The sequence below is a fragment of the Paecilomyces variotii genome (assembly GCF_004022145.1).
Source record: "Paecilomyces variotii strain CBS 101075 chromosome Unknown C8Q69scaffold_2, whole genome shotgun sequence".
In the NCBI taxonomy this organism is placed as follows: Eukaryota; Fungi; Ascomycota; class Eurotiomycetes; order Eurotiales; family Thermoascaceae; genus Paecilomyces; species Paecilomyces variotii.
Genome location: NW_021167141.1, coordinates 4199869 through 4223624, shown reverse-complemented (window position 1 = coordinate 4223624; position 23756 = coordinate 4199869). Strand labels below are relative to the sequence as shown.

The 23756-nt window shown below is 49.3% G+C and overlaps 9 protein-coding genes across 9 annotated transcripts; 7 read left to right on the top strand and 2 right to left on the bottom strand.

The window, feature by feature from the left end:
• Positions 1-155: 155 nt before the first annotated feature.
• On the bottom strand, positions 156-1859 carry C8Q69DRAFT_459780 (hypothetical protein). Its single transcript, XM_028630100.1, has 6 exons — positions 1419-1859; positions 1269-1358; positions 1090-1190; positions 896-1018; positions 600-775; positions 156-522 (listed from the first exon to the last, which is right to left on the bottom strand). Exons 1-6 carry the CDS (start codon positions 1520-1522, stop codon positions 367-369), a joined length of 750 nt encoding a protein of 249 aa, XP_028488337.1. The 5' UTR covers positions 1523-1859; the 3' UTR covers positions 156-366.
• A 216-nt stretch (positions 1860-2075) lies between these two features.
• C8Q69DRAFT_397585 (putative aspartate kinase) lies at positions 2076-3892 on the top strand (the record flags this gene model as incomplete). The annotated part of the gene is made up of 6 exons (XM_028627782.1): positions 2076-2468; positions 2542-2815; positions 2884-3107; positions 3189-3620; positions 3684-3756; positions 3831-3892. 6 exons carry the CDS (start codon positions 2076-2078, stop codon positions 3890-3892), a joined length of 1458 nt encoding a protein of 485 aa, XP_028488336.1.
• Positions 3893-3977: 85 nt separating this feature from the next.
• C8Q69DRAFT_459775 (hypothetical protein) lies at positions 3978-4540 on the top strand (the record flags this gene model as incomplete). The annotated part of the gene is made up of 1 exon (XM_028630099.1): positions 3978-4540. A coding segment is annotated over exon 1 (248 nt), but the record flags the coding sequence as incomplete, so codon positions are not given.
• Positions 4541-4885: 345 nt separating this feature from the next.
• Positions 4886-7379, bottom strand: C8Q69DRAFT_485542 (putative mannosyltransferase; the record flags this gene model as incomplete). The annotated part of the gene is made up of 5 exons (XM_028631839.1): positions 4886-6305; positions 6352-6498; positions 6554-6771; positions 6824-7054; positions 7110-7379. 5 exons carry the CDS (start codon positions 7377-7379, stop codon positions 4886-4888), a joined length of 2286 nt encoding a protein of 761 aa, XP_028488334.1.
• Positions 7380-7978: 599 nt separating this feature from the next.
• On the top strand, positions 7979-9502 carry C8Q69DRAFT_485541 (putative L-ornithine aminotransferase Car2; the record flags this gene model as incomplete). Its single annotated transcript, XM_028631838.1, has 3 exons — positions 7979-8491; positions 8552-9253; positions 9317-9502. The coding sequence occupies 3 exons, from the start codon at positions 7979-7981 to the stop codon at positions 9500-9502; spliced, it is 1401 nt and encodes a 466-aa protein (XP_028488333.1).
• Positions 9503-10996: 1494 nt separating this feature from the next.
• On the top strand, positions 10997-12018 carry C8Q69DRAFT_180117 (hypothetical protein). Its single transcript, XM_028625863.1, has 2 exons — positions 10997-11475; positions 11538-12018. Exons 1-2 carry the CDS (start codon positions 11182-11184, stop codon positions 11904-11906), a joined length of 663 nt encoding a protein of 220 aa, XP_028488332.1. The 5' UTR covers positions 10997-11181; the 3' UTR covers positions 11907-12018.
• Positions 12019-16461: 4443 nt separating this feature from the next.
• Positions 16462-17356, top strand: C8Q69DRAFT_180064 (hypothetical protein). The gene has a single exon (XM_028625862.1). The coding sequence runs from the start codon at positions 16795-16797 to the stop codon at positions 17335-17337; it is 543 nt and encodes a 180-aa protein (XP_028488331.1). The 5' UTR covers positions 16462-16794; the 3' UTR covers positions 17338-17356.
• A 1551-nt stretch (positions 17357-18907) lies between these two features.
• Positions 18908-20097, top strand: C8Q69DRAFT_179937 (hypothetical protein). The gene has a single exon (XM_028625861.1). It carries the CDS (start codon positions 19045-19047, stop codon positions 19849-19851), a length of 807 nt encoding a protein of 268 aa, XP_028488330.1. The 5' UTR covers positions 18908-19044; the 3' UTR covers positions 19852-20097.
• A 1766-nt stretch (positions 20098-21863) lies between these two features.
• On the top strand, positions 21864-22978 carry C8Q69DRAFT_179888 (hypothetical protein). Its single transcript, XM_028625860.1, has one exon. The coding sequence runs from the start codon at positions 22018-22020 to the stop codon at positions 22636-22638; it is 621 nt and encodes a 206-aa protein (XP_028488329.1). The 5' UTR covers positions 21864-22017; the 3' UTR covers positions 22639-22978.
• Positions 22979-23756: the final 778 nt, after the last annotated feature.

Here is a 23756-nt window from a genome sequence, read left to right as displayed (position 1 = left end):
GAGTCGCCATACAAATTAAGTTCGCAGTTTATGGCTGTCTGTTAGGTAATTCATATGTCTCTAGGTTATCTATGTTGAAATAGTTATACTTATTATTTGCAGACAAAACAAGGAGTGGAGTGCCCGAATATCCACCATTATCAATTATTATCGTAGCTATATATAGTTCTACCGAAAACAAAACCGTAATCAGAATCCAGAATGACTACCTTCAACAGGACGAACTGCGTAGCTTGAAAGTATTCGTCCAGCATAATTTCCTTTGCAACCAGCGTCTTGCGTACCACTCCACCTTCGAGTTCAATTTTTAGATTGCTTAGTCTTTCCCCGCCTACTTCAATTATCATGTCTCGGGACCACATAACTTCACACTGAAGCGTCACTAAACTTTCTTTCCTTCGTGAGGAAACGGCTGAGGTCGCCCACGGGAAGTGTAAAGGGAAATCCCACAGAGCTCAGGGTAAGCGAGAAGAGGATATACCAGGACGCAATGCCTGCGACGAAAAGAAAAGCTCCGCCAGCCTATCACAAATGGCAGCAAAATTAGATTTATATTCGGACACGCAGTGTATAAAAACGAGGATAGTCACTATACTTACCGTCTGGAGGTTCGAGGCAACGCTGGCATTTCCCATAGCGACCTCCCAGAAGGCACCCGCCAGCAGCGCGAAGACTATGGTGAGACTGAGCTCCACCACGGCAAGCGCAATATGGACTTTCAATGAGCCCAAGAAACAAGCGAGGGAGAAAATGCCCATAAATACGAGCAGGAATGCTGGTATTGGTCGTTAGCAACAAGGTTGTTGGTTATCTGTCTCCCTCGCTGGGAATAGAGGTAGGATATTCCGCCCCTAGAGAAGGTGTGCAAGAGAAGAAATTAAGAGACGCTCCCTACCAAAGCTCGCATTGAATCCAGTCGTCTGAAGTCCTTTCGAAGGATCAGAGACATCGGGCGAGTAGGCTCCATACGCTCCGTAGAAAGGCTGGAGCGTTGCACCGAAGCTCAACCACCACCCTCCTGTCCACATTGAAGCGATTAGTCCGTCATATTAGTACTCACAAGCCTGTGAATATATTTAAGCCACTCACCGTAGCCACAGAATAGAAAGAATGTGAACGTGTTTCCCAAGATAAACTCAAGAAACCCGCCCAGAATCATAAGCAGTCCACCCATGAAGAAATAAGCTCCTCTGCAGAAAACAATTGATCAGTTCTGCAACCATCAAGGTCATAGGAATTTGCGAGTGCGAAAGGGCAAGCAAACCTACGTTGACGCAGCGCCATCACCACCAGCTCCTCTCCATCCCATGAGATCGCAGCCCAGAGTCGTAACACTTATGGCAAGGCCTAACACCGCACTTGTATACACGTTAGCGAGGCTTGATGAGGTTCTGTACCAGGTCTGGGAACAGACTCACATTGGCGTTGGATTCGCAAAGGACTTGTTGAGGCCGAATTTAATCTCCAAATTCTGCACTGGGAGCTCAGAAGACTTGGATTCGCACATGTCCGTCGAATGCATTATTGCTTTGGGCTGTCTACAGTTGTATAACTTTGTCGGTCTATTTTAACTTGTCGTGTTCCTTGGTTTGATAGACAAGAAGTATGGTTCCGTTGGAGAAGGTGCTCTACATATAGCATTGCCCGCTCAGGTCAGCCTAATCATAACGTGAAGATCGTCAGAGTTGGAGATAGCCAAAATACACTGTTGTCGTTATAGATAGTTGGCTGTTCAGTCCATGGATCGATTCTTGGCTGCACACGGCGATCCTTTGATACGAAGCCCGAATCGGTGACCTCGGTCTTTGCAGTTCGGGCAGGGTGAAGTATGTAGATAAGAGTTTCTAACACCGTGATCTCGATAGGGCTCTGGAACAAGCTCGTTTGTACGTCATCGACATTTGCTTCTTTCTTTTTGTTTCTCTAGGACTTAGGATGGCACAAGTGTCAAATATGTGATAACTTACCTCACTCGGCTGCATCTTGTTGGCTATTGTTTATATTCCTTCACATGCGATAAGCCATCCGATCATTCGTCGACTGAGAGTCTAAGCAGTAGCCTTCACGAAGCCAAGATGACCATTCGCCCTGACCCAAAGCCATGGATTGTCCAGAAATATGGAGGTACGAGCCTCGGAAAATTGCTGGACAAAGTGTGTGGGACGATCATTCCCTCGTATCTGAAAACATACAATGTCGCCGTCGTCTGTTCTGCATTATCCGGTACCACGAAGGCTAGCGGCACGACAAGTTTGCTTCTCGACTGTCTTCGATGTGCAGAGATCGTCGGAGTGGAATCAATCGGTCATATAAATGCGACTATTGATAGTATCCGCGATGCCCATCTGGATAAATTGCAGTCATTTCGGGCCTATTCCAACGATACTAGCGATCTGCTTCTCAGTGAGACCACACTGAGTGTGGTCAATGACTGCGAAGAAATTCGCAGATTCCTTCTTGCAGCCCACGTACGTCTTGGTTCGAAAGAGCAGTGGTCACTGTCTTTTTTGCTTTGTACTAATTTTTCTGCTGTGCCTCCAGGTCGTGGGAGATCTGTCTGCACGCTCTAAAGACCGCGTGCTCTCATTAGGAGAGAGATTGGCGTGCAAGATCGTGGCGGCTGCGTTGACCATCAAGGAGGGCATTCCTGCTCGAGTCATCAACCTGGATAACATTGTTGCAGAAGTGTTCGGCGGATCTCTGCCAGAACAGGAATCGCAGTTCGAACGTCTCGGAACAGAATTCTACCATCGACTCTCGCGCAGGATTGGGTCAATAGTATCTGAATCTACAGATGCGGTGCCTGTAATCACTGGTATGTATACCCTCTTAGACGATGTGTAGAATTATTATTTATCAACTCACCATGGCATATGTGTCCAGGTTATTTTGGCCTCATGCCTCACTCACTCCTCCGGTGTGTTGGTAGAGGGTATTCCGACCTCTGTGGCGCGATGTGTGCAGCAGGCCTGGCTGCAATGGAATACCAGATTTGGAAAGAAGTTGATGGAATATTTACCGCGGATCCCAGAAAAGTACCATCGGCGCGAGTTCTGGCGACTGTCACTGCAGAAGAAGCTGCAGAACTGACCTTTTTTGGCAGCGAGGTAAGTCCGGAAAGCAGGGTCTTTCATCATCAGGAATAGCATACAACTTGAGTTCTGACACTACGCCATGTTTTCGCGCAGGTCATCCATCCCCTCACAATGGAACAACTACACAAGTCCGAGATAGTCTTGAGACTGAAAAACGTACTCAATCCCAGCGGATCAGGGACCGTGATCTACCCATCCACTCCAGAGACAGATCACCAGGTGAAGGAAACAGTGCAGGAGAGTCCGCCAGACGATATCTTTATGCTTTCCAACGGATACCATGGGCAATCTCGAAGCAGGCGACGTCCAACTGCCATTACCAGCAAAGAAGGTCTCATTCTCATCAACGTCACATCTAGCCGGACCACCAAGTCGCAAGGTTTCCTGGCTTCTGTATTCTGTCAACTTGAACGAAATGGCATAGTTCCGGATTTGGTCACCACGAGTGAGCGAAACGTCAGTCTTGCAATCCAAGCATCGACCATCACCAATAAATTAGTACTTGATCTGCAGGAATTTGGATCGGTCAGTATTCGTCCTTCTGCTCTTCTCTACCGCAAATCGACGGTGGCTCATTGCTGAGAACAGGTAACGATATTGGAAAACATGAATATTGTCTCTGTTATTGGCCAGAAAATGCGCAACATGGTTGGCACTGCAAGTAAGACTCGTCTGCAAAAGATTCGATAAGTAAAAGAAAACACTCAACTGACGCGGGTCAAATCCCAAGACGAGATATTTTCGGCACTCGCATCCGCAAAAATCAATATTTACCTCATCAGCCAAGGGGCGAGTGAGATAAACATTTCGTATGTGCTTTCTACTCCGACTTACATATATCATCCTGGCCCCAGCTAATGTTTGTCTGTTCGCTACGTGTAGATTTGTTGTGAAGGCTGAAGATGCCATGCAGGCAATCAATGTCGTTCATGCACGGGCACTACAGATCCCGACTCATGTGGAACAAGAAAATAACTTTATTAAAGGTGGGGACCCTTATTCGCGTCCTTTGAATTCCCTCTATGATCATCATTATATTGACTTTTACTAGGACCCTGGTTGTATTGAATAGTTGCATATTGATGTTTGGTACCAGTGAATGTACACTGCAAGATATGAACCTCGACACTATCACATCATTTGATCATAGTTTCCGCAGAATACTGCTCAAATCTCCTTCCAGAGTGTCAACACCTGGTCGGGAAAGGTCTATTGAAATGGGATCATCAATCTTCGGCTGGAATAAGCCTGCCTGCGACTCTGATTATAGCTAGCTTCCTTTCATTTGGGAGAAACGTCGGGCGATGTTAGGGCATGGCAATGAATTACCAGTGATGTGTTGGTGCGAAGGGATGACAGGAAGGAGAGAACTGGAAAACAATCTTCCTAGGAGCAGCAACGCTGTTGTGGTTAATTATATACCGTCAATTTTATACTAAGTCAAGTCCACTGCTCTTTTCTCAATCCACGCATAGAACTGTAACGACAAAGCCATCCAAAAGCCAATTGCTGCTGTTGAATTCAGCAGCGGTTGTTCGGAGTATAATGCATAGCAAAATTCAACACACAAAAGTTCTAGTCTTGCCTGAAGTGAAAAGTCCTTTTGTTGTCCTAAAGGCAAAATTAATTAGATAAATATGTACTCCTGTCTATGTACTTCTATATGTCGATGTCCTGAGTATCTGACCTCCACGCTTCTACATTAACCAGTTGAGGTAGGTTTGCTAGATACAAAATTCAGACATATATAAATGGAACAGCGCACGGGCTCGCTATCTCCCGGTATCAGTCTATTCCCACAATTCGCGGTCGAGAATCGACTTCTTCTTTTTCTTCGATGAGAAAGGCCAGGAAGGGAGCTTGAGATCGCTTAAGAAGTTTGTTTTCTTGTTCCTTCTCCAGAACGAGTCAGATGGAAGCTCGAATATACTTCTCTTCTGCTTGGCAAAGGGCCAGGCACGAGGCCAGTGTAGTCCAGAATAAGACCAGGAAGGCCATTGCCACCACGACTTCTGCGGTCTTCCTTGCCTTCTGAAAGTCTCAACTATCCTGTCGAACTGTTTGTCTCGACGGGCTTGCTCCTTCTTCCGAGCACTGTCGCGCGAATCTTGCTGCAGCTTGGGATCAAGGCACCATACAACGATGTCACCCCGGCGTCGCCAGTCGTCATGCCATGCGGTGTTGAATGTTCGCCAGCACTCGCCGTAGGAGCTGCCCCGCAGAAGGGATTGCATGGTTGGTTCTAACTGGGCGAAGAAGATAAGATAATCGGGCCACTCATGTATGAACCGGGGCATGCCTTTTTCGTCCTTGAGTGTCGTAGGAAGCTCTTGTGGTCGCTGAAGGGAAGGAAAGGGTGCAAGGTAGGACGGTCTTCGCGGAATGTGTCGGAGACCCCCAACCATGTTTGCTCGCAGAAAGTCACTCGGGTTAGCGTAGAACTGGTCTGCTTCGTCGAGATAGGCAGCCTTCTGTGTCTGGTCGAGACCCACGGGAGGCTCGCACGACAAAGCCCAGCCGCGGATGGAGGGAAAGACCAGATTTGATCGCCAGGGGGTGCTATGACAGGGCATGAGGAATCCTACTGTCATGTTTGGTGAACTCGAAGGAAGAACAGGGGTCAGGGATGACTGCGGGGGTTGCGTCTGAGCCTGGTAGTGCGCTTCGTGCTCACCACGGAGATACGAAAGAACATCAATGACACCAGAAGCGTGCGTGAGTGTAGTATAGAGCGCAATAGTCACATTCACCAGTAAAAGGAAAAGAAGGATAAGCCTGCGAGGCGTGTGCGCCGCGGACGAGCTCGCGATCGCAGGCAGGAAGCAGTCCAGAAATGGAGGTGCCGTCAGAATGTGTAAACACGGAAGCAGAGGGTAGATGAACCGGACTTCCTTATGTGAAATGAGGGACAGGACAGATGGCATGATGATACAAACCCAGCCCAGCTGGCGCTTGATCGATGCTGCCGCGTGTTCCTGGTGCGGACGAGTACAAGGAAAGACAGCCTGGTATAGTCCGACCAGTCCGAAAGGCAACGCCGTTATAAGAAGCAAAGGAAATCCCTGTGATATGTAGTAATGCCAATCGTTCCGACCGTAGAACACAGCCAGTGATTGAGCTATGTTGAAATATAGAAATTTGAGGGGAGGAAAGGTCCACGTTCCGTAGTAAAGAGAGTCGACAAAAATTGAGAAGCCCAAGACGCAAGATCTACTACCGTCAGAATCGGTGAGAAATGATGGTTTCCGCAACTTACCCCCAAATGGTAGCCTCTCTGGCAATGATCAAGCATTCTCCCCTGGTAGCCTTGGATAGCATGAAGCCAGCAAGCGTTATCCAGATGATGATATTCGTGGGCCGCAGCACACATGCGAGGGCAGCAAGGAGCAGGCACTTGCGCAGACTATAAGAACCGTCAGAGGATAGATGAATTACTTATATTCATGTGGACCACATACCTCCCAGACTCATTGCGCTCCTCTGGCTCTTCGTTCATGTCACTGTTGGTAATGAGGTCATCGTCGTCCTCATCCTCACTCTTGTTATTCTGAGGCGCAATAGTCCATCTCCATGGCCAAAAGTACAATGCGACGACCGTCAAGGTTGTTTCGAGACAATTGGAGAAAGTCCTCGTAGAGCAAAACCACTGCCATGGGCTTACGACGGTAAGCATCCGCTGCAGACCGTCAGTATAGACCTTCGCATCACAACCGGCATTGTCCACATACCACTGCCCATGCCTCATTGCTACCTTGTCCATAAACCTTGCCCGCTAGTTTCCAAGTGTAATAATCCCCCACGGCCGCGATGATCGCTTGCGTGATCTTTGGCGCAACGACTAGCACCTCCGCACGCGTCAACGGTGAGAGACGCAGGCACCATGACAGGATATCGGCGACATAATATACAGCTGCGAATAATATCGGATGAATCGAGGACCGCAGATGGTGCGTCCATTCCTTTGGCAAGCTCCTATTAGCGATGCACCGTCTCAACCAACGTTCAACTAATTACCCATGTTATCCATGCACCACTGTCCTTGCCAAACGCGAGCTGCCATGCAGGCTCCAGAGACTGGAAGAATTCATCCGGCTGGAAAAACGTGCGCACGCACAGGGCATTGAGGATGCGAAATGCGATCAGGGACAAGAGAATATTCTGCGGCGCTGCAGTGTCGAGCCGTTCCTGAATCCCCTGGCGCTGGATCCGCCGGGCGACTGGATGTCCTTCGCGACTATCCGTGTCGCTAGAAGACTGCGACAGCTCAGACGAGGCTGTCGACATGATCTCGCGCGCTCATAGCGATTCCAATGAGGACACAAATCCAGAGCGGAATGCAAAGGTTGGCCGCGGAGATCGACACCAGCAACAACACGGGGTGGCGGCGCTAACGTCGTGTATGAACGGACACGCGGTCAAGGTCCAGTTATGTTATTATTATTCTGGTTGGCCTCACTACTGAGACTTGGAATACAAGGACTCTGGATCAGGTTCTCAGGCGACGAATAGCACGAGGCGCAATTGGAAACCATCTCCGCGAATGTGTCAAGGCTTCTCGTTAGCGGTGGATCATAACCGGTGCGGCCCCTCCGAGGATTACAGTCTGGAGGCATCGCGGATAGACCTGCACTTAGAGGTCTAGTCGATATGGACGCCATGAAAAGACTTTTCGCCGTCCAGCGGAATGGACAACAGTCCACTTCTGCGCGTCGGGGTGACCGTTCCGTTCTTTTCTTCCTATCCTCCTGACTGAGATCATTATTCTGTCTCCAAACTACTCTACTTCCCCGCTGACGTGGGACGATCATCACTATCCGCCTTTCATCTCGAGTATAACCTCAATCGACCAGATCTTATCATCACCGACCTGTGCTGCCGCCAGCATGTCTCCAATTGCAACGTCTGGGTCGCAGCCGGCTGGCCTCAAATCCACCGCCTCGGACAAGGCCTCCAACTACCATGCTGCCTCCACGGAAGCTGCCATTACGGCGGAGAAGGAGTATGCAGCTCACAACTACCACCCCCTTCCAGTCGTCTTCGCTCGCGCCTCTGGCACGTCCGTATGGGATCCAGAGGGCCGTCACTACCTCGATTTCCTGTCAGCCTACTCTGCTGTGAACCAGGGTCACTGCCACCCCGAGCTCGTCAAGGCTCTGACAGATCAGGCTTCCAAGCTCACGCTGAGCTCGCGAGCTTTCTACAATGACGTCTTCCCCAAGTTTGCGGAATTCGTCACCAAGTTCTTCGGATTCGACATGGTCATGCCGATGAACACGGGGGCTGAAGCTGTCGAGACTGGTATCAAGATCGCCAGAAAGTGGGGTTACAAGGTGAAGGGGATCCCAGAGAACCAGGCGGTGGTGCTGAGTGCAGCAGACAACTTCCACGGGCGAACGGTAAGATATCATCCAAGAGCAGATAAACGTACACTGGTGGGTATACTGATGCTCTGCTAGTTCGCAGCGATCTCCATGTCGTCTGATCCCGAATCGCGCGACAACTACGGCCCCTACCTTCCCAACATCGGTTCCACGATTCCTGGTACGGATAAGCCTATCACTTTCAATGACAAGGCTGTTCTCCGAGAAGCCTTCGAGAAGGCCGGTTCGAACCTTGCAGCATTCTTGGTGGAACCGATCCAGGGTGAAGCTGGTATTGTCGTGCCGGATGAAGACTATCTGAAGGAAGCCAGGAAGCTGTGTGACGAGTACAATGCCCTCTTGATCTGTGACGAGATCCAGACCGGAATTGCCCGTACTGGAAAGCTCCTCTGCCATGAATGGAGTGGCATCAAGCCTGACCTCGTTCTGCTGGGCAAGGCCATCTCAGGCGGCATGTACCCAGTCTCGTGTGTCCTTGGCCGCAAGGATGTCATGCTTACGGTCGAGCCCGGCACGCACGGTTCAACGTACGGCGGTAACCCTCTCGGATGTGCTGTTGCCATTCGAGCTCTCGAGATCGTCAGAGACGAGAACATGGTTGAAAACGCAGAGAGGCTTGGACAGCTCTTCCGCGACGGACTGAAGGCACTGCAGAGCCCGGTGATCCAGACTATCCGCGGAAAGGGTCTGCTCAACGCCATCGTTATCGATGAAAGCCAGACTGGTGGACACACTGCATGGGATCTGTGCATGTTGATGAAGGAGAAGGGTTTGCTGGTAAGTCTTTTCTCTCGCAACTCGCCGATCAACTCTTGGAAGTTCGTTACTAATTTTTGCCAGGCCAAACCGACTCACCAGAACATCATCCGCCTGGCACCCCCGTTGGTTATTACTGAGGAAGAGATCAAGACCGCCTTAAGCATCATTGAGCAAGCTGTCAAAGAGCTTCCCAACCTGAAGGGTGAGGCAGAAGACAAAGTCATTCCGCCCCCCGAGAAGAAGGTCAAGATCACCGTCGAGGCGTAAGGGCTATACCCCTATTTGTGGACGTTTGTGTCATCTCCAAGACTCAACATCTGTTACCACACAAAATAACCCAGTAGACATCGCTCATCCGGGATGTATCATATATAATCATCAATGTTACTGACCTGCTGTCACCGATTGTCTGTTGTCAACGTAGTCTTGAGGTAATCAATAGTGAATACAGGTCATGTTTTTACAAGCATGGTTAGAGTCTGACCCCAGAGCTATAGAGCAAGTTGATATAGAAACCAGCGGTGTGAAAAACAAAAAGATGGTCCGCAGGCTGCAGCCGGAAAATATGTGTAGTGAAACATCAAACTTGATTAGTCTGCGAATACTATCTCATAAATACGCTCATGGCAGGGGTATTTCGTAGGGCGTCGTCAGCGCTTCTGATTCTGATGTGCTTGGCGTGCATCTCTTCTTCTCTCGGGATGCGGGCTCACTTCGGGACTGGCACTAAACACACATCAACATATCCGACACTCATGTTTCGACGGTGCTAATTACCACAAAGAGACAAGTTTCTAGCTGGAAACTCATTGAATATCAGGTCACGGTGATGCATAATCCCCTCATTAGTCTCATACAGGATAAAGCCTCGAGTCTTGTGTCGACGTAAGCGTGCTAGCTACTCACCAGCGCGCAGGATCAAGCATCATCAAGTCACTAACAACCCCGCTGCAATAAGCATCAAAGATGAGGACCCGTCGGAGAACCGGTATCTGGCCTCTGGTAAAAGAACATTATGCACCGGCCTCGCGTGCAATACACGTTGGGTTCTTCATGCGCTAACAGAACAATCTCATGCACGTCGTGGTTACAGTCGTGGAAATCGATCAGATACAAATGCTCGCGCAAGCGTCTAGGGCATCAAGTTCTCGGTCTCATCTTAAGTCCAAAGCTTAGAGTAGGCGCTGACTGCTAAACAGGAATCCGCTTGGACTGCGTTACTTGACCAGATACATAGCGAAGCGAGCCCCGAGTCACTGTTCACCCCAATTGAGCTACGCCAAATGCATCGTTAAGCAGCGAGAATTGCGAGCCAGACTTGTCAAAAGTATCGACAGAGGAGTCTATGTGGGGCTCTCTTTTACTGTACATGCAGACTGCAAAGGAATGTCAATGTTGCAGGTTTCCCTATCTCCCGAATGCGGGCATCCCGCATGGTACAGCGAACGGGGGGGTTTGTCGGTGTGATCTGCACAGTCTGACTGACTTCCGGGTAATTGTTTCTTTTGCCCTAAATGCTGATTTTGATGTCGACGATCGTCGCAAGATCTTTAGGCCTCCCGCTTCTCGAATCGTGGCTGGCTTCGGTCAACGGATCTCGTTTGCTTGACTTGACTCGCAGCTCTCCCTGATAGCCACTCCCAATCGGACGATAAAGCCACCGATGACTAGTTGAAAAGAGAAAAATACGATTGGGTGAGCCTGGACCTGCCTATCGGATGTCAGTGACAACGCCAACCCCCGACGTAGAATATCTGCCAGGCTTAATAGACGAGACGGCCTGCTTTTAAGGATGGCTGTCATCCCCATGGTGTACCCCTTGTCTACGCTGGCAGCTGTCGCTTTCTGGTCTTTTTGCGTACCCATACACACACGCAGGCCAAAGGACCAAAAGCGCAAAAGCGTTCCGGTAGGAAACTACCATAGGACAGCCGACAACTACAGCCATGGTGGGTACACTTCAACGGTCTGTTCGGGCGACAGACGAGCTGGATGAGACATTGCAGGTTGACAAGGAAAATCTGGAGCCCATAACCGCTTCCCAGTCAGGCACAAGTGATAGTACTCAAGATCCAAGTGATGCCAAACCAGCGAAACAGGGTTGCAAATGGTATCCGCTGCTGAACCCTTTGAGGCTTCAGAAGATACCTCCACTTCCATCTGAGCGGACGGTATCTAGGGAATATGGGGCCAACTTTCTTAGCATCATAACTTTCCAATGGATGTGGCCATTGATGAATGTGAGTATGGATTTTCCTTCTGTTTCTATTTCAGAGGAGCATAGCTGAGATCTTCCTGTCAGGTTGGCTATCTCCGACATCTCGAAATCCAGGATATATGGACCGTCAACCCGGATAGATCCGTAGGTGTACTAGCAGAGAAGCTCGATGTCTCGTTCCGACGACGTTTGGAGCGTGGTGACACTTATCCCTTACTCTGGGCTGTCTATGAGACTTTCAAAGTCGAATTTTGGATCGGCGGAGTCGGCAACCTCCTCGCTGCTCTCCTACAAATCTTTGCACCATATACGACACGTTATCTGATTGCATTTGCTACGGATGCTTATTATTCTAAACTAGGTCATGGCCCAGCCCCCTCAGTAGGTCGTGGCATTGGTATGACTATCGGTATCACCGCTATGTTGGGTTGGTTGTCACTAGCTTGTCCATGAATCAGTACCTTTATCATGGAATGACGGTTGGCGGACAAGCAAGGGCTGTTTTGATCAATATGATCTTCACTAAAGCAATGAAGTTATCTGGCCGTGCAAAGGCTGGCGGGAAAGCCATCGAGGAGTCAGAACAGACGGCACATCCTGAGGGTGACAATAAGACCCTGGAGGCCACCAAGAATGAACTGCTAGAAAGTGTGAAAGATTCCAAGCGCGACAGCTCATGGCTCTTGCGCGAGCCCTAGTCCGTGATTCTCGGATCATCGTCTGCGATGAGGCCACATCATCCGTGGACTTTGAAACCGATCAGAAAATCCAACGGACAATGGCCTACGGTTTTAAAGGTAAAACACTTCTGTGCATCGCGCATAGGCTACGCACGATCATCGGGTACGATCGCATCTGTGTGATGGACCAGGGTCGTATCGCAGAGATGGACGAACCTCTGAAACTCTGGGAGAAGCGAGATGGCATCTTCCGCTCTATGTGCGATCGAAGTGGGATTAAAAGGGAATATTTTCTCGTTGATGATCAAAACTAGCCTCGACGCGGCGGCGCGTCAAGTAGAAGCCAGGAAGGGGTGCCAGGCATTCCTCGCGCGGCGCGACACGTAGGTACTCGAGGAGATGAGGACGATGAACAGTCACGAATCATGCACATTCCACAGCATTGCAGTAGATAGAAGTCCATTTCACATCAGGACATTCTATTTATAATTCACGATTTATATCATATTGAATGCCAGGTACACGCACATCAGCGGAATACGCAAACATATCGTAGATTCCAAATACATCATCGTCGTCGTCCTCATTGCGTAACAACAATTCATGCACATCTCTTACTTTGATTAACCCACACAATGCCATAAGCCCTATCGCTTCAAGTTGCATTCATCTGTGTCGTACACATATAATTATATCATTGTATCCATGATGCTGTCACCTGAGATTATCTTTCACGGATAGCGCATATGAAGAGGTATGCAAGGGATATACGTAATAAAAGCTACTCGAGTCGATAGAGTGCGTACCTGCGACGCGTATTCGCGTGCCCCAAGGTATTTTATATCCCTTTGAAGACTCACGTAAACGCAGGAGTGAGTTCGTGATCTAGAGGATTTGTCGTGTCGCAGAGATATAAATAGGAATATGGAGCTGGTCTGCTACACAGGATAAGGATGGCTACTATTACAAATTCGATCTTCATCTCGCCGCGCCTTTTGATCGCACAGATATCAAGAGTACATATGATGTGTTATTCCATATCGATGATTCGAAGTATCTACTCACTATTAACAATTAGAGTTCCTTTGCCCATTCGAGTATTCATGACTGAGATATTGTTCCGGATAGCCAGGAAAGTACAGTGCGAGGACCAGGGGTAGCGACATCGTAGTAGCATCGCCTTCTATCCAAGTCGATTCCTCACATTTAGTATCTCCTTCCACCTAGATCAATACAGTATCCATCTCAGTACTGCCCTTTCTTTGGAACAACCGATAGAGATCGGGATAGAGGTAGTTGTAGTTGTAGTTGTAATTGGCTACTCACGTCGCATGTACTAGTTACTATACGCACTCATGAATGAACTTGCAGTATTCCAACTAGAAGATATGGAAATTTGCATAGTCTCTTCTCTTGTGTTTGATATGCTGCGGTTAAGTCCTGTGCTAAGATGCTACGTCTTGCCTCCGGTCTAAATTACTCACTCGTAATCCCGATAGATATACACCTAGCCCGTAAGTAGCGCAATGGGCGCGTTTCCTCGTAACCCTTTTCGTTTAGAAACTATAGATCGAATAGTATTTCCTCGTTGGTAGATTTCTTGTTCCTTGTAGTTTTCGTTGCGAAGATGTACTCGTCCTTGCACAGTTAGCATTTTGATGTTACGCGATCGATATTTGTCTGTCTGGAGACGTTTTTTTCCATCCACCAGATCAAGGTGTGTAGAAAGTTATTTCAGTTACAGTATAGGTAGTCAGCTATGGTAATTGGGATCGTTTGATTCAACAGTTGTTCGCTGTATGTTGTGGCGTGGAGTTATTTACAATATGGGAGCAATGGATATTGTCTACAGTTCCGAAATATATATTCTAGAGTATGCACACAGATTACTGCTCCGCTTCGTGAGAAATTACAGTAACACTTACCACAAGACCATTCAACCGATTAGTTACTACATACATACGAAGAAACACTTATTAACTCGTCCATCTTCAGGAAATTATCTATCTAAATACGCGTTGTTTGTCTGTTCTAGAGCATACACTGAGATCAACCGGACACAATCGAAACCAGGCAGGGGCCCTCTCTTAGCCTATCTAAGTATACTACTCTAACCTTATTCTCGAATAAACTAAAAAACTCCGCCGCGGAGTTTCTCCCCACAATTTCGAACAAACCAAATGCCAAAAAAAAAAAAAAAACCAAAAAACGCCATCTGTCCGACCGTCGACAGCGAGCTCGCTTTCGGGAATATGGACGACCTGGGAACTAGGAACCTACAGCGCTATGGCGCATGTTTACCAGTGCCTACCTATCTCGGTTTTTAATCGGGTTACTTAGCTTTGTTTAGCTCCCTGCGCGTACTCGTATTCACTAGAGCTTTGACCAAAATTCGAATATAATCCGCACGAGGAACAGCGAGAGGAGTGGTTGGTTGCTGTGAAACTCACACCGTTATTGACGTTTAGTCTAACGGGGGGGCTATAAAAGCCAAGTTTGAATATCGCCGGGGTAGCTGCATAGGCTCGACCAGCATTATTACCTGCCCGAGAACTCGTCCAGAAAACAAGTTTATAACTCACCGGATACCAGCATGATCTGTGCTAAGGCGACACGGTAGGGAGGTCCATAATAATCCCTGGCACTATGGAATATTAATAAAACACATCGCTCCGCAACAACACGTGTCGCAGATCTCGCAGTCGGGTTGCGTTAGAATGGAGTTCCGACTTGGACGCTGACCATTGACTTGTAAACGCGCACGAGACACGAAGTGGTCGATATTCTCAGCCTACAAGAAATAGTCGGTAGTATGTCTTGGATGTTGTTGCCGGGTCGTTATCTACCCGGGTTGCATCATGAGAAGCTTCATAAGTACAGCGAAGACCAAAGCTTGCGCGAGGTATCCTGTGTATGGCGCCAAGGTCGGCTCTTTTTTGCTCGCTGTGATGAACACGATACTTGATTGATATCCGCCCAGAGAGAGCGACGGCCCCTTACATTGACCGCTCCATGGTTCCAAACTTTTGGGGCAGTGCCAAGCTGAACCCCCTATCTGTCTAATTTAGAGTCCGCCTATAACATCAACTTGCCCCTGTTTTAGACCGCGCCAGTGGAACATGGATCTCCCTTCCGCGAGATAAAAATTGTGGACACACAAAGAGCAGTAACCATCTCAAGTCTAGATATGCCACTAGTCAATTATCGGTTCTGGGGAGAGGGCCGTCATTGTATCTGTCCTGAGTCCAGGACCCTCGCAGGAGGGGCGACAAAGCGCAAAACGGAGAGATCTCCTTTGGATTGGACATTCGCATGATAATAATATGCCCATATCATGACCAGCATATGGCACCCGAAAAGCACAGCATCGCTGATTGACATCTGGGCCCGATAGATTGGCAAGAGGTAATCTCTCGCTCATCCACTTCCAGATCGGTTGCCACCTCCTATTCCCTTGTCCCGTGTAACTGACGTGTACCACGCGATGTCTTCTGCCGCCCATAGAGATTCACGCACGCCGTCGGTCTTTAGTGCGTAGATCTGAGAATCGGCGGGGTCCAGAACTGTTTCCTAATCAGTTTTTCGAAATGTCCTTATGTCAGGCCATGGTCGCGGCCTGTCATATTGATAATTTTAATTGGGATTGCAAGCCAAGATGGGAACCTGTCTACGGAGTAGACGACCGTCTGAACCTGAGAGCCTTAGCGGGCCTTAGATACAGGACAGTGCGCAAACTGTCGGAGACCGCGAAAAAACTAGAGTTCTTGATGCTGCCGGCCTGTTAGAACCCTGGAGCGACCACTTGTACTCCGTACTCGATGCCAGTAGCGCTGCATACGTGCACCCCTTTTCGAGACAGCGGCAAGAACCTTGGAGCAGTTGAAGGATGTGCAGATGCTCGACGGTGGACCAGGATTAATCCATAGCTTGCAGCCTTAGCGCTCATAGCGCTCAGTAGAGTAGAATCGACAAGGTCTCTAATCCCACGCTGCGGGACCGAGCTTAAGGAGGTGTTTTGCGCGTATCGCAGATAGATAAAGATAATGGGGCCCCGACCTGGCAACGTCCGACTCTTCTTGTGTACCCCGTACTCCAGTTTTTCTATCATCTTGTGCGTCGACAGTTGAGACCATTGGAACGAGTCGAGTATTATCCAGCGTCACCGAAACTGAGGTGCCCGATAACCGTGATTTGTCAAGGCACTTGGAATGCGGAGTTGTGAGTGAGACAGCTTGATCATATCCGTGTGTCCGAACCTCCAGGAATGCCATATTGCGCAGTCGGAGAAACCTTGTGATATCATCCGCCGGACGTCTCGAGACGGCTCTTCTCGTACAGTGACGCTGTTCTAGACCCGCGACTTCTTGTTGTGACAATCGAGGTCTGCGGTGATAGACGGAAGCGACGACAACGCGTTCTATTTCTCTTAGTCGTCTCAACCCTTCACTCCCGTCGTTTCTACACCACCATATCCCTACCGCAAAAACATATTATTCCTCGTCGTCGAGACGGTCTTGTACCTGGGCGCGGGCGTCTCCTTCACTTCCTGCACATATCGCAGCAAGATAATACCGTGCGATCATCGACGCGGTTGATCTCGACCGACAGCTGCCTAGGGTTGCGCTGTCCCCTCATTCCCTACCTTTCCTGTATTCTTCACCATGTCTCATTCAGAGAAACCAGTCGTCGGTGCGCGCGTTATCCGGAGTACAAACGAGACCAACAATGGCGAGGACACAATCGCCATTCCTCCAGTCGCGCAGACATTACCTCCCGCCAATACACACAGCCCCAACTCTGAATCAGCCGATGAGATGCCCGATTTCGACCCGAGGGTCGGAGCAAAACCGTACTCTCCCTTCTACAGCCATGCGGACACGAAGCCTTCAGAAGAGCACCTCAAGGCTGATGTGAAGATCATCAGCCGTGAATATTCCTCGCAGGACCTTGAGAGCGGTGGGCGTTCTGCTTATAAACAGTCCGTGGATCTCAACCGAGCGTCCAAGATATGGGCTAAAGAAGACAAGAGACATTGCGGTTGGTTTGACGCCATGACTAAGGAGCAGAGATTGGCTGTCAAGGTGTTCCTAGCATTGCTGATCGTGGGGGGCATGATTGGTATTGCAGTTGGCATAACCGCAGCTGTTGGCGGAGGCGTGTGGAGGTCAAACCACAGACAGGCTGCAATTGGTAGCCACACATGAACATAAACGATGCTTCGTACAGGTGAGTGAACGGATATCCTAGAATTCCCTCTTATGGTCAGCACCTAACAACGGGGTTAGTTATTCTTCGATTATATTTATATCCTCTTGACGATCAGCTCCTCCCGGTGACTAGCACATCTGCGTGCCCGGAGACCAGACATGAGAAGGCACTCCATCCCGGAGCGAGATGCGTCCGTCAGCGACAAGAGCTCGCACTTTGTGATACCCACTGCGTTTGTGATCTGTGAGCGCGAATCTGCCATTATCAAAATCACAGCTCAACACTGGAATGCTCATCAGAGCCAGACGATTCTGAAGAATTGAAAATGAGTGAGCTGTCTCCAGCAGCAGTAACCTTGGGGTATATGGGCATGGCCGGCGACGAGAGTCGACTCCTGGTCCGAGTCTTGATCGTGGTTACCTATCCGATAACCAGTGTAGCATAGTATAGAACAACACCGTCTCTCGCGTTAATAGCGATGAACATACAATAATAAGCATCATGTTTACGTGACAGTCCAGGAGTAAAATAAATAATAATGCAGCCGTATCCTTTTTCTCTCTACAACAATAATAATAGTAGTTGATCCGGAGATGCCGGCGGAAGAACATAATCCCGTCGCGCTACACGTGACCCACTCAGAGCCGGCCATAAAAACTCCAACCGCAGAACTCGATTTGGGATTTTTTTCTTTTCTTCTCCAGATCAAAAAACCAACAGAACCTGCCACGACCATCGTTCAGCTCATAACTCTACGACGATGTGTTGCCATGATCTTTTCAGATCGTATGGTTCTGGAGATGAACGTATTCCCCGATAGGAAGTTTCCTCTTCGTTGGGTCCTCTTCAGTGAGGGCGATGAGGAGGGAATGTCGATGACGGGATACATATCCTGGTCACACCGGTATAATGTAGCCGGTAAGGCTCGATTTACATAGCTTGCTTCCCAGAATAACTCTGTCTGGATAGATTTCAAATATCATTGGTTACGAATTTGTACGAGAAAAAGCTGTGTCAATAATGTCGTAGGGACCTCCACGGCCACTCGGTGGTCATTCTCCGCAAGGGGTTCACATCTCTTACCCCATACATAATATCTCAAAGAGCAGATTTGGGGTATTGCTCGGTACCTGAGCCCAGGCCTGGACGGTTCAATCGTAAGCAGTGGTTGCTTTACGTCACATACTCCTGTCGCAAAGGGGCCATGACTGAGCTATGAATAAGATTCCTCGTGCGAGCATGTTGTACTGTCCATACCAGCCGCCATTGTGATCCTGCTTCGTGAAGACGAAGAATGTGGCCAAAGAGGCTGTCTGACCATTCGGCAAGACTTGCGGTAGAATGCGCTCAGGAACACCCGTTCTGAATGCTCCAAGAGCAGTCGGCTAGTCCATTCTTGATGGCATTCTCTCCAAGCTAGTCCTTCCATTTGGGGAAGTATGTGTTGTGATTCTGTATACACCCAAGCATTCCAACGACGTGACAACAACACCGCACGGGCTTACAGGAAAGAGATAAAGCAGCTCGATGACTCCCCGAAGTCTTGCTTATTCTCATCAACCAGCAGTCGACAATCCAGCAGTCTTTCATTCATTTTACCTTTTTTGGTTCCTCTTAAAGTCACTCTTTTGACCTCTTTAATTCTTCTCGCCGCGGTCCCAGAACGATACTAACCGTCAGCCGACACCCAACAATCCAGCAAAATGAAGTCTGTCTACAGTGCCATCTCTCTGGGCCTCATGGCCGCTGCCGTCAAGGCGCAGGTCAACAACGGAAACCCTGCCATCGCCATTTCCTTCGAGCAGGTGGCTTCGTGCAGCACTCCCGTCTCTGCCTCCGTCGTGACTCGCACGGAGACTCAGACTTACTGCGACGAGTGCGAGCACCACCGTCCTACTCCTCCAGCCTGGACTCCTACTCCTAGTCCTCCGGTCTGGACTCCTGCTCCCGCTCCTCCTGAGCAGACTGTGTACACCACTGTCTTCAAGGACCTCTGCCCTACCGGTGTTATCTCGAAGACCTACACAATCACTGAGGCCTGCCCTTGCACGGCCCCTCGTCCTCTTCACCACATGCCTTCTGGCTTCACTTCTACCGTGAAGAGCTGCCACACTTGCGGTCCTACTCCGATCACTGAGACCTGCACTGTGCCTATCGAGACTGCTCCCGCTCCCCCGGCATGGACTGCTCCTGCTCCTCCCGCAGAGACTGTTCCCGCTCCCCCTGCTTGGACTGCTCCCGCTCCTCCGGCTCCGGCTGCGCCTGAGAGCTCTATCATCTCCGTGGTTCCTAACCAGCCTGCTCCTCTGGTTCCTTCCAGCCCGGCTCCTACGGTCCCTGCTGGTGTTGCTCCTGTCGGCACTGGTGTGCACCCCATTCCTCCCAAGCCTTCTGCTCCTGGAAGCACTGTCACTCCTTTCACTGGTGGCGCTGGCTCCGTTTTCTCTGGTGCTGGAATTGCGCTGTCTCTTGTTGCTGGTGTCTTCGGCGCCATTGCTGTCGCTCTGTGAACACAAAGCTGGTGATCTTATGCCAGCCGTGTTTAATTTCACTTAATCGGCGTAATCAATTACTACCAGGTTGTCATCGTGTCTGGGTCCGGTCTGGCATAACGTTCTTTTCGATTCACCACACGTTCCCCTTTTTGTATTGTTAGCTGGAACAGGTTGAATAACGATGAGCCTTATTATTACTACATAATGTCTGATACATTCGTTTAAACAATTGAGAACATTACTCAATTCACTACCCACTCTATTTCTAGTAGCTCATCCTATAATATATCATCGAGATTACCCGTCGTAGTATACGGACGTCTCTCTAGAGTACTACGCCTACCGCTTTTTGGAGAACACTTCAGTCGGATCCCGTCCAGTACTTCATTTTACATTTCGTGCCCTTTGCTCGCCTACTTTTCGAAAGTTGTTCCTTCTGAACCTCCTTCCTTAAGTAGATTTCACGGTTTCAAGGCAACCTTGGAGCCTCCCTACAGAGGCAGTTAATGGCGGAGTCCTTCCACGCCGTCCTGCGTTCAATCACCATCTCTCTATCTGACCTTTCTTCACAAGGCAGATCTGCGACATCCGAAAGAGATCTATTGTTTCATCGGATAGACCCTGCAGGAAAGTGCCAGATTGAAATCGTCAACAAGTTAATCTGTTCTTGATTGGACGCACGAGCATCTATGCTCGGGCGCGTAGAGGTGGGAATTTACTGGACGAATTCGCTTGAAACAGGCGGCTAGGCAGATGAGCTGAAGGACCCAATGTGAGATCTTGAGAACCAAACAGGAAACAAGTAAACGCTCATGCAGTTGAGCAAAAACCAATCGTACGGATGAATCTCTTCATAGATCAGACGGTGTCGAAAAGTGGGAGCTTCTGCACAACGCAAAATGTTTCAACACGCCGTCAACTATAGAGATACAAGGGATAACTATGGAGAGATTTGGGATTCCTAAGTGAATGATCGAAACTATACCCACAGTTTTGTATCTTATCGACAGTCCCGGCACTGTTGGTTCTGGTCACAGCCGCTTACAACCTCGCCGGATTGCACCGTATTTCCTCGGCGCTCAGTAGGTGTTGGCACTTGAAGCTATAATCTGCGACTCCGGTTACTTGGGAGACAAGGGCCACAAGTTCGACCCTTTTGCCCCGATATGGGGTCTAAGGTCAGTGGGCGAGCCGCCGGGTTGAGCAAACAGCGCGTGCGCAGCGAACCAGAAGCCTGGAAGAAGCTGCAAGGTAATCGATCTGGGGTTAGAGGATCGAGATCATATTCGTCTTGGGAAGCTTCAAGAGGCGATTCGTAAAGTACGCTCGAGGAGGCTTGCTACAGATAGCGCGCGATAAATCAACATTCATTTAGGGGAGTATACGTTAAGGAATACGGTCGAGCTGCGAGGAGCTATAAACATGATGGTAAGACCAGGTGATTCTAATTCTCTGAGATCTCGTAACCCTCATCATTTATCGGATATTCTCTATCCTTCTTACCATCTGCTGGTTCAGAGGTCTGGTCTCAACTTCTAGGATTCTTCTTTTCCAATAGTCTAAGCCACGCCAGTCGTCCCAAATCACTGCTGCCGCCCAACACGGTCGGAACAAAACGACAAAGGAGATAACCAACGCGGCAAACTGCCACTTTCATTGTTTAATCTGCGGTGAGTAATCGACTGCCTGCGCCGCAATGCGACGCCATTTGGGGCGGGCGCTTCTTTATCAAACGGCGACTCCGAGGCTGACAAGGAGCATACACAGATCGGTAACTTTACCGTCCGGAACACCATAACCCGTATAATTACGGGGGTTTCCATACGAGACTGTCGACTTGTCACTGGATTGATTCTTCTTTTTACAACGTCCATTGTTCCCCCACTACTGGCTAGTTATTCGCCACTAGACAGGCTCAAGGACACCCTGTGACAGTAGAGCACGAAGCTTGCTCCAAGGCTTTGGTCGCTCTAGCTCTGCTTTAAAGCCGATCTCCTCCCTCACTTCACCCGGCTTCCTGCTGTCTTCGCCATCGGGAGTCTTTAGCCAGCCCACCGGGCCTGCCTCAACTATCTGATCGGGATTTTGATCTAGAAGAGCACCTCTCGCTTGTTCTCCGGATCCTGAACTTGAGAGCAATTACCTGTGAAGCTCTCTGCCGTACCGCCGTCCAGAGACACCATGGGGCAGACTAAACCCGTTCTCCATCCTCTCAAGACGCCGAAGAGCGCAACCTTTCCGTCTGAGATTCACAGTAGCTCTAGCTCAGAGCCCTCAGCAAAAGTCAAAGGAGAGGAGTGTAATTCGACCCCGATCACTCCTCCGCTTGCGTACACGGAGTTCCTGAAGGCACTTACTCCCGTGTTTACCAGTCCGCGGAGCCCTTCAGTCAGTTTCTCAAAGCTTGTACCGGAAAAGTCTGTCACCTCGTCAACATCGCAGCCTTCCAGTGCAACAAGTACCTCGTTCCCGGCAAAAGAGACGATTAAATCAGCATCTTCGTTGCCGCCACCTTGCCCATTCCCGCAGGCACAGCCAGCAAGTAAGAGAGAAACACTGCGGCGTCTGCGGATTCCGGGATCGGCAGCCTGCTCTCCAGTGACAGAGACTCCAAGGAGTACGACTTCACTCAGATCACCATTTTCACCATCGGAGTGGAAGCTTCGATATTTTGAAACCCCGACAAGTGCAGGCGGGAAGCCTGTCAGTGTCCGACAGGTGGTCACTCGGACTATGACCCTTAAGCGGACGCCACTTGAACCTCCTCCTAAGGGGAAGAGGCGAAAGACGGACGACTCGTGAACGGCTCAGATTATGCGGTGCTCTTACTATGGCGTCCGCGTTTGTTTCTTGAATATTCGGAGAAACAGCCTTACCATGAATCGTTATGGTTTCTGAGCTCCCCAGCCGCTTTACGATACCACGAATACGTACGGAGCAAAAAGGCGTTTATGAAGTGCGTTTGTTTTTCATGTCTTGATAATTTTGTCCTTGTGGGCTTTGGGTATTAGACATGGGGCCTATCCTTAACTTTTTTTTTTCTTCTTGCAGCCTCTGCTTTCTACAGGACTTATATACTTTCCTTTGTTATTATGTTTGTCTCTCTAGGGACCCTACTGTGACTGGGTTATACTCGATGCCATTGCACAGGGACTGTTGCTCATAAGAAGAGCAATTACGGGAGGCAGTTATTGGCAAAAAGGTGGGCAATCGCATCTGGCCGCAATACGCGATATCGTGTATCTAGTGCTGATTGAGCTCCAGAGAACGCTAGGAGTCCTTCGGATTCGAGCCACTGCCGGTGGATTCGGCGCCAATATCAATACAAATAATGATTTCAATAGACCCTAAAGTTACTATTCCATACTGTATATGGTATACAGCCATAGAAAACCTTGTTCAACAATAGCACTGTCTTCGGTGACAGCGGTCCAACCCGCCAGCCTCCGTGATGCCTGGAGCGGGCCAGAGAATGAGCAGGGATGGAAAGAGCCCTCATTGGAGTAACGGTCCCTGTATGCTTCTCACTTTATCTCATGCGATCGTCGCGTTGTGAAGAATCGAAAGGCCGGGGTCATTGTTACCGAGCTGTATCTCGGGATGGTTCCGTACCGTTACATCGGTATGCTGAGTACGAGGGATATGTGAGATTTCTGGTAGCGCTATCGACCGGAGCTTATTGAAAATAGAAATATAGTATGTTTCCCCTGACTGGACATGATCTCTAAGGGCTCTGTGCGCATGCACGCTTATTTGACTGGCTTGACGTTGTGGTCTATGTTGGTCGTCCGTCCATCACCTAGTACTTCGAGTATGTTATTCGGTACCGGTACTGAAATACGTATTGTACTGTAACAGGGCAGTCACCAACACCCCGACAGTCTCTCGTGTTCCTCCCACTTCCTCCTCCCTCTCTCTCT